Here is a 14309-nt window from a genome sequence, read left to right as displayed (position 1 = left end):
TTGGATCCTGGACTTCCAAACCAGAAGACCACAATCTGTGTGGATTGGTGATGACAGACCCTCCTCACTGACGATCAACACTGGTGCACCTCAGGGGTGTGTGCTTAGCCCACTGCTCTGCTCTCTGTATACACATGACTGTATGGCTAGGCATAGCTCAAATACCATCTATAATACCATTGTTAGTAGAATCTCAGGTGGTGACAGGAGGGCGTACAGGAGTGAGATATGCCAACTAGTGGAGTGGTGCTGCAGCAACAACCTGGCACTCAACGTCAGTAAGACGAAAGAGCTGATTGTGGACTTCAGGAAGGGTAAGATGAAGGAACACACACCAATCCTCATAGAGGGATCAGAAGTGGAGAGAGTGAGCAGCTTCAAGTTCCTGGGTGTCAAGATCCCTGAGGATCTAACCTGATCCCTACATGTCGATGTAGTTATAAAGAAGGCAAGACAGTGGCTATACTTTATTAGGAGTTTGAAAAGATTTGGCATGTCAACAAATACACTCAAAAACTTCTATAGTTGTACTGTGGAGAGCATTCTGACAGGCTGCATCACTGTCTGGTATGGAGGGGCTACTGCACAGGACCAAAAGAAGCTGCAGAAGGTTGTAAATCTAGTCAGCTCCAGCTTGGGTACTAGACTGCAAAGTTCCCAGGACATCTTCAGGGAGCGGTGTCTCAGAAAGGCAGCGTCCATTACTAAGGACCTCCAGCACCCAGGGCAGCCCTTTTCACACTGTTACCATCAGGTAGGAGATACAGAAGCCTGAAGGCACACATTCAGCGATTCAGGAACAGCTTCTTCCCCTCTGCCATCCGATTCCTAAACGGACATTGAATCCTTCGACACTACCTCACTTTTTTAATAAATATTAATTCTGTCATTGCACAATTTTAAACCAATTTAATATACATAGATGGTAATTGATTTACTTTTTAATTTTTTCCCTTCTATATTATGTATTGCATTAAACTGCTGTTGCTAAGTTAACAAATTTCATGACACATGCCAGTGGTAATAAACCTGCATTTCCAGCATTTTGTGTGTGTTGCTCTGGATTTCCAATATCTGCAGAAACTCATGTGTAAATACCACGAAAATCAGCTTTTAGTGTGTACCCAGTGTGAAAATACCATGAAAATTAGCTTTTAGTTTCACTGTAGCAATATGTTGCAACAAAAAGTATATGTAAGTTGCAGGAAAGGATTAACAAAATACTCTCAGTTGCCACTTAATACCCAATAAAGTGGCAAATATTCGTGCTGTTCTGCTGCTGTAGCTCACCTCTTCAAGGTTTGGCGTGTTTTTGCAATCAGAGATGCTCTTCTGAACACCACCTTTGTAACTCGTGGTTACTAATTACTGTCACCCTCCTGGGAGCTTGAACCAGTCTCCTCTGACCTCTCTCACTAAACATGTGTTTTTGCCCATCAAACTGGTTTTGTGTTTTTTGCACCATTGACTGTGAGATCCAGAACAGGGATTCCCTGCCATTTTCATGCCATGGACCAATACCATTCAGCAAGGAGTCTGTGCACCCGAGGCTGGAAACCCTGCTCTAGCACGTGAAAATCCCAGGAGATGAGCAGTTTCTGAGATACTGTTTGGCACCAACAATCATTCCACTGTCAGAGTCACTTAGATCACATTTCTTCCCCATTCTGATGTTTGGTCTGAACAGCTGAACCTCTTGACCATCAACAAACATAAGAAATGCTGGTGAACGCAGCAGGCCGGGCAGCATCTCTAGGAAGAGGTACAGTCAATATTTCGGGCTGAGACCCTTCGTCAGGACTAACTGAAAGAAGAGATAGAAAGAGATTTGAAGGTGGGAGGGGGAGGGGGAGACCCAAAATGATAGGAGAAGACAGGAGGGGGAGGGATGGAGCCAAGAGCTGGAAGGTTGATTGGCAAAAGGGATACGAGGCTGGAGAAGGGAAAGGATCATGGGGCGGGAGGCCTGGGGAGAAAAAAAGGGGGAGGGAAGCCCAGAGGAAGATGGAGAGCAGGTAAGGAGTTATGGTGAGAGGGAGAGAGAGAGATAAATAAATAAATAAGGGATGGGGTACAAAGAAGAGGTGGGGCATTAGCGGAAGTTAGATAAGTCGATGTTCATGCCATCAGGTTGGAGGCTACCCAGATGGAATATAAGGTGTTGTTCCTCCAACCTGAGTGTGGCTTCATCTTTACAGTAGAGGAGGCCGTGGATAGACATGTCAGAATGGGAATGGGATGTGGAATTAAAATGTGTGGCCACTGTCTGCATTAAGCTGCTGCCACACGATTGTTGATTAGCATTAATGAGCAGGGGTACCTAATAAAGCAGAGAAACCTAACGTTGGTGAAGTTCCATGAACACCGAGAGCTGGGGTCAATGCCACAGCATCAAAGACCGAAGTCAGTCTGTCCGGAGGTGCAAAGGCAGCTGTCTGGTCCTCTGTTATTGGAGGCTTGTCTGTCTGTGAGTGGGATGAAAGGCACTTCTTGTGTCCGTCAAACATTGTGACAGAATGTTGGCCCCAGCATGTGTGGCGACGCCTGCAGGCTACTCATAGACCATAAGATTTAGGAGCAGAAGTAGGCCATTTGGCCCATTGAGTCTGCTCCATCCTTCAATCATGGACTGATCCAATTCTTCCAATCATCCCCACTCCCCTGCTTTCACCCCACACCCTTTGATGCCCTGGCTAATCAGGAACCTATCTATCTCTGCCTTAAATGCACCAATGACTTCCACAGCTGCTCATGGCAACAACCACCCTTTGACTAAAGTAATTTCTCCGCATCTCAGTTCTAAAAGGACGTCCTTAAATTCTGAAGTGGTATCCTCTTGTCCTAGAATCCTCTACCATGGGAAATAACTTTGCCATACCTAATCTGTTCAGGCCTTTTAACATTAGGAATGTTTCTATGAGATCACCCCTCATTCTCCTGAACTCTAGGGAATACAGCCGAAGAGCTGCCAGACGTTCCTCATACAGTAACCCTTTCATTCCTGAATCATTCTCGTGAATCTTCTCTGAACAATCTCCAATGTCAGTATACCCTTTCTAAAATAAGGAGCCCGAAACTACACACAATACTCGAAGTGTGGCCTCACAAGTGCCTTATAGAGCCTCAACATCACATCCCAACTCTTATATTCTATACCCCTGGAAATGAATGCCAACATTGCATTCGCCTTCTTCACAACCGACTCAACCTGGAGGTTAACCTTTAGGGTATCCTGCACAAGAACACCCAAGTCTCTTTGCATCTCTGCATTTTGAATTCTCTCCCCATCTAAATAATAGTCTGCCTGTTTATTTCTTCCACCAAAGTGCATGACCATACACTTTCCAGCATTGTATTTCATTTGCCACTTCTTTGCCTATTCCCCTAAAATATCTTAGTCTGTTTCCTCAACACTACCCACTCCTCCACATATCTTTGTATCATTGGCAAATTTAGCCACAAATCCATTAATACCGTAGCCCAAATCATTGATACACATCATAAAAAGCAGCAGTCCCAACACCGACCCCTGTGGAACTCCACTGGTAACCGGAAGCCAGCCAGAATAGGATCCCTTTATTCCCACTCTCTGTTTTCTGCTGACCAGCCAATGCTCCACTCATGCTAGTAACTCCCCTGTAATTCCATGGGCTCTTATCTTTCTAAGCAGCCTCATGTGAGACACCTTGCCAAAGACCTTCTGAAAATCCAAGTACACCATGTCTACTGCATCTCCTTTGTCTACCCTGCTTGTAATTTCTTCAAAGAATCACAGTAGGTTAGTCAGAAAGGATTTTCCTTTCAGGAAACCATGCTGGCTTTGGCCTATCTTGTCATGTGCCTCCAGGTACTCTGTAATCTCATCCCTAACAATCGATTCCAACAATTTCCCAACCACTGATGTCAGGCTAACAGGTCTATAGTTTCCTTTCTGCTGCCTCCCACCCTTCTTAAATAGGGGAGTAACATTAGCAATTTTACAATCATTCAGTACAATGCCAGAATCTATCGATCCTTGAAAGATCATCATTAATACCTTCACAATCTCTCCAGCTACTTCCTTCAGAACCCGAGGGTGCATTCCATTAGGTCCAGGAGATTTATCCACCTTCAGACCATTAAGCTTCCTGAGCACCTTCTCAGACATAATTTTCACTGGACAAACTTTACTTCCCTGACACACTTGAATGTCCAGTATATTGCAGACGTCTTCCACTGTGAAGACTGATGCAAAATATGCATTCTGTTCCTCTGCCATCTCCTATCTTCAACTCCTTTACCCTTTATATACTTAAAAAAGCTTTTAGTATCTTCTTTGATATTAGTCACCACCTTCCTCTCATAGTTTATCTTTTCCTTCCTAATGACCTTCTTAGTTTCCTCTGCAAGTTTTTAAAACCTTCCCAATCCTCTCTCTTCTCACAAGCTCTGGCTCTTGCTTTAACTTTGGCTCTGACTTCACTTGTCAGCCACGATAGTGTCTTTCTTCCATTCGAAAATTTCTTCTTATCTGGAATATATCTGTCTTGCACTTCCCTCATTTGTCACAGAAACTCCAGCCATTGCTGCTCTTCTGTCTTTCCCGCAACTGTCCCTTTCCAGTCAACTTTGACCAGTTCCCCTCTCACACCATTGTAATCTCCTTTATTCCACTGAAATACCGACACATTGGATTTTATTTTTCCCCTCTCAAATTTCAATGTGAACTCGATCATATTGTGATCACTGTTCCCCAGGGGTTCCTTAACCCTAAACTGTCTTATCACCTCCAGATCATTGCACAACACCCAATCCAGCACAGCCGATCTCCTGGTGGGCTCAATAACAGGCTGCTCTAAAAAGCCATCCTTTACACATTCTACAAATTCTCTCTATTGAAGTCCAGCACTGGCCTGGTTTTCCCAATCCACTTTCATATTAAAATCCCCAACGATTATCATGACATTTCCTTTCTGACATGCTTTTTCGATCTCCTGCTGCAACTTGTAATCTACATCCTGGCTGCTGTTTGGAAGCCTGTATACAACTGCCACTCGGGTCCTTTTAATCTCGCCACTTCTTAACTCAACCCGTAGAGACTCTAGACCCTCCAATCCCATGTCATTTCTTTCCAATGATTAAATATAATTTCTTATACACAGAGCCACACCACCCCCTCTGCCTACTAACCTATCTTTCTGATATACTATACTGTATACCCTTGGACATTCAGCTCCCAATGGCAGCCATCCTTTAGCCAAGTTTCAGAGATGGTCACATCATATTTGCCAATCTGTAGCTGAATTTCAAGGTCATCCATTTTATTCCTTATGCCTCGTGCATTCAAGTACAACACTCTCAGTCCAGTATTTGTTACTTTCTGTTTTAACTGCACCATGTCTCTATTGCCCTGTAACTCCTGCCACTGGCTGTGATTAAGCTTCATCTCCTGCCTGTTCTTTCTATAATTTCTGTGGCATGCTACCTTTGATTTATTTCTGTTTCCCCCTTCCTCAGCCCATCACTCTGGTTCCCACCCCCCTGCCAAATTAGTTTAAACCCTCCCTAACAGCTCTATTAAATCTGCCTGCTAGGATATTGGACCCCTTTGGGTTCAGGTGTAACCTGTCCTTTTTGTGTAGGTTGTAAAGTGGGCTGAAGGGCCTGTATTGTGCTGTAGGTTTTCTGTTTCTATGAATCTGAATCCCTCCCCGCTACACCAGTCTTATGCCTGATCTATTCTTGCACTCGCTAGCATGTGGCACAGGCAGCAATCCTGAGATTACTACCCTAGAGGTCCTGCCTTTCAGCTTCCTACCAAACTCCCTGAATTCCCTCTTCAGGACCTCTTCCCTTTTTCTACCTAAATCATTAGTACCAACATGTAGCAAGACCTCTGGCCTCCCTTCAGAATACTCTGCACCCGATCTGAGATATCCCGTACCCTGGCACCTGGGAGGCAACACACCTCTATCAGGCTGACCGACCCTCCTGTCTGTTTCCCTCACTATGGAATCCCCTGTGACTACCGTATTCGTCATCTTCATCTCTCCCTTCTGCACCACGGAACCAGGCTCAGTGCCAGAGACCCGATCGCTGTGGGCGTCCTCTGTCAGGTCACCCTCCTCAACAAAATCTAGAATGAGATAATGATCACCCGGGAGGACGGCCACGGGGGCGGTCTCCGCTGTCTGGGGTAATGATCACCCGGGGGCAGTCTCCGCTGTCTGGGGTAATGATCACCCGGGGGGACGGCCACGGGGGCGGTCTCCGCTGTCTGGGGTAATGATCACCTGGGGGGACGGCCACGGGGGCGGTCTCCGCTGTCTGGGGTAATGATCACCGAGGGGGACGGCCACCGGGGCGGTCTCCGCTGTCTGGGGTAATGATCACCGAGGGGGACGGCCACGGGGGCGGTCTCCGCTGTCTGGGGTAATGATCACCGAGGGGGACGGCCACCGGGGCGGTCTCCGCTGTCTGGGGTAATGATCACCGAGGGGGACGGCCACGGGGGCGGTCTCCGCTGTCTGGGGTAATGATCACCGAGGGGGACGGCCACGGGGGCGGTCTCCGCTGTCTGGGGTAATGATCACCGAGGGGGACGGCCACTGGGGCGGTCTCCGCTGTCTGGGGTAATGATCACCGAGGGGGACGGCCACAGGGGGCGGTCTCCGCTGTCTGGGGTAATGATCACCGAGGGGGACGGCCACGGGGTCGGTCTCCGCTGTCTGGGGTAATGATCACTGAGGGGGACGGCCACTGGGGCGGTCTCCGCTGTCTGGGGTAATGATCACCGAGGGGGACGGCCACGGGGGGCGGTCTCCGCTGTCTGGGGTAATGATCACCGAGGGGGACGGCCACGGGGGCAGTCTCCGCTGTCTGGGGTAATGATCACCCGGGGGGACAGCCACAGGGGCGGTCTCCGCTGTCTGGGGTAATGATCACCCGGGGGGACAGCCACAGGGGCGGTCTCCGCTGTCTGGGGTAATGATCACCCGGGGGGACGGCCACGGGGGCGGTCTCCACTGTCTGGGGTAATGATCACTCGGGGGTACGGCCACGGGGGCGGTCTCCGCTGTCTGGGGTAATGATCACCCGGGGGGACTGCCACAGGGGCGGTTTCCGCTGTCTGGGGTAATGATCACCGAGGGGAATGGCCACTGGGGCGCTCTCCGCTGTCTGGGGTAATGATCACCGAGGGGGATGGCCACGGGGGCGGTCTCCGCTGTCTGGGGTAATGATCACCGAGGGGGACGGCCACAGGGGCGGTCTCCGCTGTCTGGAGTAATGATCACCGAGGGCGACGGCCACAGGGGGCGGTCTCCGCTGTCTGGGGTAATGATCACCGAGGGAGACGGCCAGAGGGGCGGTCTCCGCTGTCTGGGGTAATGATCACCGAGGGGGACGGCCACAGGGGCGGTCTCCGCTGTCTGGGGTAATGATCACCCGGGGGGGGACGGCCACAGGGGCGGTCTCCGCTGTCTGGGGTAATGATCACCGAGGGGGACGGCCTCCGCTGTCTGGGATGATGACTACCGAGGGGGACGGCCACAGGGGCGGTCTCCGCTGTCTGGGGTAATGATCACCCGGGGGGGACGGCCACAGGGGCGGTCTCCGCTGTCTGGGGTAATGATCACCGAGGGGGACGGCCACAGGGGCGGTCTCCGCTGTCTGGGATAATGATCACCGAGGCGGGCGGCCACGGGGGGCGGTCTCCGCTGTCTGGGGTAATGATCACCGAGGGGGACGGCCACAGGGGCGGTCTCCGCTGTCTGGGGTAATGATCACCCGGGGGGACAGCCACGGGGGCGGTCTCCGCTGTCTGGGGTAATGATCACCCGGGGGGACAGCCACAGGGGCGGTCCTGGGGTAATGATCACTGATCACCCGGGGGGACTGCCACAGGGGCGGTTTCCGCTGTCTGGGGTAATGATCACCGAGGGGGATGGCCACTGGGGCGCTCTCCGCTGTCTGGGGTAATGATCACCGAGGGGGATGGCCACGGGGGCGGTCTCCGCTGTCTGGGGTAATGATCACCGAGGGGGACGGCCACAGGGGCGGTCTCCGCTGTCTGGAGTAATGATCACCGAGGGCGACGGCCACAGGGGGCGGTCTCCGCTGTCTGGGGTAATGATCACCGAGGGAGACGGCCAGAGGGGCGGTCTCCGCTGTCTGGGGTAATGATCACCGAGGGGGACGGCCACAGGGGCGGTCTCCGCTGTCTGGGGTAATGATCACCCGGGGGGGACGGCCACAGGGGCGGTCTCCGCTGTCTGGGGTAATGATCACCGAGGGGGACGGCCTCCGCTGTCTGGGATGATGACTACCGAGGGGGACGGCCACAGGGGCGGTCTCCGCTGTCTGGGGTAATGATCACCCGGGGGGGACGGCCACAGGGGCGGTCTCCGCTGTCTGGGGTAATGATCACCGAGGGGGACGGCCACAGGGGCGGTCTCCGCTGTCTGGGATAATGATCACCGAGGGAGACGGCCAGAGGGGCGGTCTCCGCTGTCTGGGGTAATGATCACCGAGGGGGACGGCCACAGGGGCGGTCTCCGCTGTCTGGGGTAATGATCACCCGGGAGGACGGCCACGGGGGCGGTCTCCGCTGTCTGGGGTAATGATCACCCGAGGGGACGGCCACAGGGGCGGTCTCCGCTGTCTGGGGTAATGATCACCGAGGGGGACGGCCACAGGGGGCGGTCTCCGCTGTCTGGGGTAATGATCACCGAGGGGGACGGCCAGAGGGGCGGTCTCCGCTGTCTGGGGTAATGACTACTGAGGCGGACGGCCACGAGGGCGGTCTCCGCTGTCTGGGATGATGATCACCCGGGGCGGACGGCCACGGGGGCGGTCTCCGCTGTCTGGGGTAATGATCACCCGGGGGGACGGCCAGAGGGGCGGTCTCCGCTGTCTGGGGTAATGATCACCCGGGGCGGACGGCCACGGGGGCGGTCTCCGCTGTCTGGGGTAATGATCACCGAGGGGGACGGCCACAGGGGCGGTCTCCGCTGTCTGGGGTAATGATCACCCGGGGGGACGGCCACAGTGGCGGTCTCCGCTGTCTGGGGTAATGATCACCGAGGGGGACGGCCACAGGGGCGGTCTCCGCTGTCTGGGGTAATGATCAGCCGGGGGGACGGCCACAGGGGCGGTCTCCGCTGTCTGGGGTAATGATCACCGAGGGGGATGGCCACTGGGGCGGTCTCCGCTGTCTGGGGTAATGATCACCGAGGGGGACGGCCACGGGGGGCTGTCTCCGCTGTCTGGGGTAATGATCACCGAGGGGGACGGCCACGGGGGCGGTCTCCGCTGTCTGGGGTAATGATCACCCGGGGGGACGGCCAGAGGGGCGGTCTCCGCTGTCTGGGGTAATGATCACCCGGGGGGACGGCCACGGGGGCGGTCTCCGCTGTCTGGGGTAATGATCACTCGGGGGTACGGCCACGGGGGCGGTCTCCGCTGTCTGGGGTAATGATCACCCGGGGGGACGGCCACAGGGGCGGTCTCCGCTGTCTGGGGTAATGATCACCGAGGGGGATGGCCACTGGGGCGCTCTCCGCTGTCTGGGGTAATGATCACCGAGGGGGATGGCCACGGGGGCGGTCTCCGCTGTCTGGGGTAATGATCACCCGGGGGGACGGCCACGGGGGCGGTCTCCGCTGTCTGGGGTAATGATCACCCGAGGGGACGGCCACGGGGGGCTGTCTCCGCTGTCTGGGGTAATGATCACCCGGGGGGACGGCCACAGGGGCGGTCTCCGCTGTCTGGGGTAATGATCACCGAGGGGGACGGCCACTGGGGCGCTCTCCGCTGTCTGGGGTAATGATCACCGAGGGGGATGGCCACGGGGGCGGTCTCCGCTGTCTGGGGTAATGATCACCGAGGGGGATGGCCACTGGGGCGCTCTCCGCTGTCTGGGGTAATGATCACCGAGGGGGACGGCCACGGGGGCGGTCTCCGCTGTCTGGGGTAATGATCACCGAGGGGGATGGCCACTGGGGCGCTCTCCGCTGTCTGGGGTAATGATCACCGAGGGGGATGGCCACGGGGGCGGTCTCCGCTGTCTGGGGTAATGATCACCCGGGGGGACGGCCAGAGGGGCGGTCTCCGCTGTCTGGGGTAATGATCACCCGGGGGGACGGCCACGGGGGCGGTCTCCGCTGTCTGGGGTAATGATCACCCGGGGGGACGGCCACAGGGGCGGTCTCCGCTGTCTGGGGTAATGATCACCGAGGGGGACGGCCACTGGGGCGCTCTCCGCTGTCTGGGGTAATGATCACCGAGGGGGACGGCCACGGGGGCGGTCTCCGCTGTCTGGGGTAATGATCACCGAGGGGGATGGCCACGGGGGCGGTCTCCGCTGTCTGGGGTAATGATCACCGAGGGGGATGGCCACGGGGGCGGTCTCCGCTGTCTGGGGTAATGATCACCGAGGGGATGGCCACTGGGGTGTTGTCTACTACCTGACCTCTTTCACTCACCGCCCTGACCCTTACCCACTTATCTAACTCCTGCAGCCTCGGGGTGACTATCTCCCTGTAGTTCCTCTCTGTCTCCTGTTCACTGTCCCTAATTAGCTGTAGGTCATGAAGTCGCAACTCCAGATCTCCAACACGGTCTCCCAGGAGCTACTTCCCAGCACAGCCTTAGGTCTTTAAGGCGAATACTGTAGAGCATTTCACTGCTTGTTCCAATGTACACATGATCAATAATCAATCTCTCCCTCCCTCCACTCTCCCCTCTTCTTCTCACTCCCTCCTGCACCCCTCTCACCCAACTCTCTCTCTCCCTCTCGTACCCCACTCTCTTCCTCCTTCACCCCACTCTCTCCCTCCACACTCCCCTCCTCTCACTCCCTCCCGCACCCAACTCTCTCTCCCTCCCTCCACACTCCCTTCTTCTCCCTCCCTCCACACTCCCCTTCTTCTCACTCCCTCCCGCAGCCCACTCTCTCACCCTCCCTCCACACTCCCCTCCTGCACCCCTCTCACCCAACTCTCTCTCTCCCTCTCGTACCCCACTCTCTTCCTCCTTCACCCCACTCTCTCCCTCCACACTCCCCTCCTCTCACTCCCTCCCGCACCCAACTCTCTCTCCCTCCCTCCACACTCCCTTCTTCTCCCTCCCTCCACACTCCCCTCCTCTTCTCACTCCCTCCCGCACCGCACTCTCTCTCCCTCCCTCCACACTCCCCTCCTCTCACTCCCTCCTGCACCCCTCTCACCCAACTCTCTCTCCCTCCCGCACCCCTCTCACCCAACTCTCTCTCTCCCTCTCGTACCCCACTCTCTTCCTCCTTCACCCCACTCTCTCCCTCCACACTCCCCTTCTCTCACTCCCTCCCGCACCCAACTCTCTCTCCCTCCCTCCACACTCCCTTCTTCTCCCTCCCTCCACACTCCCCTCCTCTTCTCACTCCCTCCCGCACCGCACTCTCTCTCCCTCCCTCCACACTCCCCTCCTCTCACTCCCTCCTGCACCCCTCTCACCCAACTCTCTCTCCCTCCCGCACCCCTCTCACCCAACTCTCTCTCCCTCTCGTACCCCACTCTCTTCCTCCTTCACCCCACTCTCTCCCTCCACACTCCCCTTCTCTCACTCCCTCCCGCAGCCCACCTCTCCCTCCCTCCACACTCCCTTCTTCTCCCTCCCTCCACACTCCCCTCCTCTTCTCACTCCCTCCCGCACCGCACTCTCTCTCCCTCCCTCCACACTCCCCTCCTCTCACTCCCTCCTGCACCCCTCTCACCCAACTCTCTCTCCCTCCCGCACCCCTCTCACCCAACTCTCTCTCCCTCTCGTACCCCACTCTCTTCCTCCTTCACCCCACTCTCTCCCTCCACACTCCCCTCCTCTCACTCCCTCCCGCACCCAACTCTCTCTCCCTCCCTCCACACTCCCTTCTTCTCCCTCCCTCCACACTCCCCTCCTCTTCTCACTCCCTCCCGCACCGCACTCTCTCTCCCTCCCTCCACACTCCCCTCCTCTCACTCCCTCCTGCACCCCTCTCACCCAACTCTCACTCCCTCCCGCACCCCTCTCACCCAACTCTCTCTCTCCCTCTCGTACCCCACTCTCTCTCCCTCCACACTCCCCTCCTCTTCTCACTCCCTCCTGCACCCCTCACCCAACTCTCTCTCCCTCCTTCACCCCACTCTCTCTCCCTCCACACTCCCCTCCTCCTCACTCCCTCCCGCACCCCTCTCTCACCCGACCCTCTCCCTCCCTCCCACACCCCTCTCTCCCTCCCCCACCCTCCCATCTTCGTTCCATTCTCTCCCACCTCTCCCCCTCACCAATCTCTCTCTCCTTCCTCCCACTCATCCTCCCTCCCTCACCCGTCTTCCTCAAACCATTCTTCTTCCCTCCCTCACCCCACACACTCACTTCAGTCTCTCTCCCTCATCCCATTGACCCCCCTCCCTCATCGTCCACCTTCTCTGCTCCCTTATCCCACTCACCCCAGACCCTCCCTCCCTCACCGCACTCTCTCCCCACACACCCACCTTCATTCCACCCTCTTTCCCTTCTCACCCTCCCTCCCTCACCGCACTCTCTCACCCTCCTTTACCCCACTTGCTCCCTTCTCACTTCACTCACCCCTCTTCCTCATCCCAACTCCCTTCCTCCTTTATCATCCCACTCACCCCAGACCCTCCCTCCCTCACCCCACCCTCTCTGCTCCCTCATCCCCTGCCCCACTCCCTTCCTCCCTACCTCACCCATCTCTCTCCCTGCCCCCAGACCCTCTCTCACCGTACTCTCCCTCCTTCCCTCAGCACACTCTCTCCTTCACCTCACCATCCCTACTCTCCCCTTCACCCCACTCTCCCTCCCTCACAAGCCACTCTCTTCATCCCTCCATCCTCTCTCCCTCACCCCACCCTTCCTCCCTCTGATCAAGCACATTTACAAGGAATGCTGCCACAGAAAGGCAGCATCCATCATCAAGGACCCCTCCAACGCAGATCATGCTCTCTCACTGCTGCTACTGGGGAGGAGGTACAGGAGCCTCAGGTCCCACACCTCCAGGTTCAGGAACAGTTATTAGCCCTCAACCATCAGGCTCCTGAACCAGAATGGACAACTTCACCCACCTGATTCCATAACCTACAAACTCACTTTGAAGTTCCTGACAACTCTTGTTCTCAACACTATTACTTCTTGTCCTTTGACTGTCTTTTGCACGAGTTGTGCGTCCATTATGCTTGTATGTAGATTTTCATTGATTCTACTGCATTTCTTTGTGAATGCCTGCAAGAAGATGAATCGCAGGGTAGCACATGGTGATGTGTACGTACTTTGATAATATATTCACTTCGGACTTTACAGCTCCCCTCAAACCAGTGCCCTACGTCGCTGCGGTGAACAGATTCAACACTGCTTGACAACAGTGGTGGTGTCGGCCAATTTGTAGATGGTATTGGAGTAGATTAGTCAGAATCGTGTCTGCACAGAGAGCACATCGCCTTGAGGTGCACTTGATTTGATTACCGGCATACACACCCCTGCGTCCTGACGAAGGGCCTTGGACCAGAACGTCATCTTTATTCCTCTCCCTGAATGCTACCTGACCTGCTGAGCTCCGTCAACAGACTCAAGATTCCCAGCACCTGTAAAATCTCGTGTTTACAAGGGGACCCTGGTCAGTTAGGGAAGTGGCCTGAGGAGTGGCAAATGAATTTCAGGTAAGCATGTCTGAGGAAAGCCACACCACGAATAAGTCCTACAGTGTCGAGCACCATGGAAGAGAATGTCCTTGTGCATGTAGGGGGAGAGGCACTTAGGAATACAATACTTCCCTGTCACGGATAGAACAGTGTGACCCTGGGGTACAGAGACATGGTTCGCTGAAGGTGGAGTCACGGGTAGACAGGGACCCTGGGGAGTGTTGTATAACAGTGTGACCCTGGGGTACGGGGACATGGTTCCCTGAAAGTGGAGTCACAGGTAGACAGGGACCCTGGGGAGTGTTGTATAACAGTGTGACCCTGGGGTACGGGGACATGGTTCCCTGAAAGTGGAGTCACAGGTAGACAGGGACCCTGGGGAGTGTTGTCGAACAGTCTGACCCAGGGGTACAGGGACATGGTTCCCTGAAAGTGGAGTCACAGGTAGACAGGGACCCTGGGGAGTGTTGTATAACAGTGTGACCCTGGGGTACGGGGACATGGTTCCCTGAAAGTGGAGTCACAGGTAGACAGGGCAGTGAAGAAGACGTTTGCCACGCTGGCCTTCATCATTCAGGGCACTGAGTACAGGAGTTGGGACGTTATGTGGCAGTTGTACAAGAGATTGGTGAGGCTGCACTTGGAGTACTGTGTTCA

At 55.2% G+C, this 14309-nt stretch overlaps 1 protein-coding gene across 1 annotated transcript; it reads right to left on the bottom strand.

Moving 5' to 3' along the window:
* Window positions 1–6518: 6518 nt before the first annotated feature.
* On the bottom strand, window positions 6519–13527 carry LOC134338992 (basic proline-rich protein-like). The gene is made up of 8 exons (XM_063035213.1): window positions 13477–13527; window positions 9612–9796; window positions 8759–8944; window positions 8608–8692; window positions 8017–8151; window positions 7617–7751; window positions 7225–7359; window positions 6519–6707 (listed from the first exon to the last, which is right to left on the bottom strand). Exons 1-8 carry the CDS (start codon window positions 13525–13527, stop codon window positions 6519–6521), a joined length of 1101 nt encoding a protein of 366 aa, XP_062891283.1.
* Window positions 13528–14309: the final 782 nt, after the last annotated feature.

This window comes from Mobula hypostoma, chromosome 28, assembly GCF_963921235.1.
Source record: "Mobula hypostoma chromosome 28, sMobHyp1.1, whole genome shotgun sequence".
Lineage (NCBI taxonomy): Eukaryota > Metazoa > Chordata > Chondrichthyes > Myliobatiformes > Myliobatidae > Mobula > Mobula hypostoma.
The sequence above is the reverse complement of the archived record's forward strand: the minus strand, read 5'-3'. Positions and strand labels throughout refer to the sequence as shown.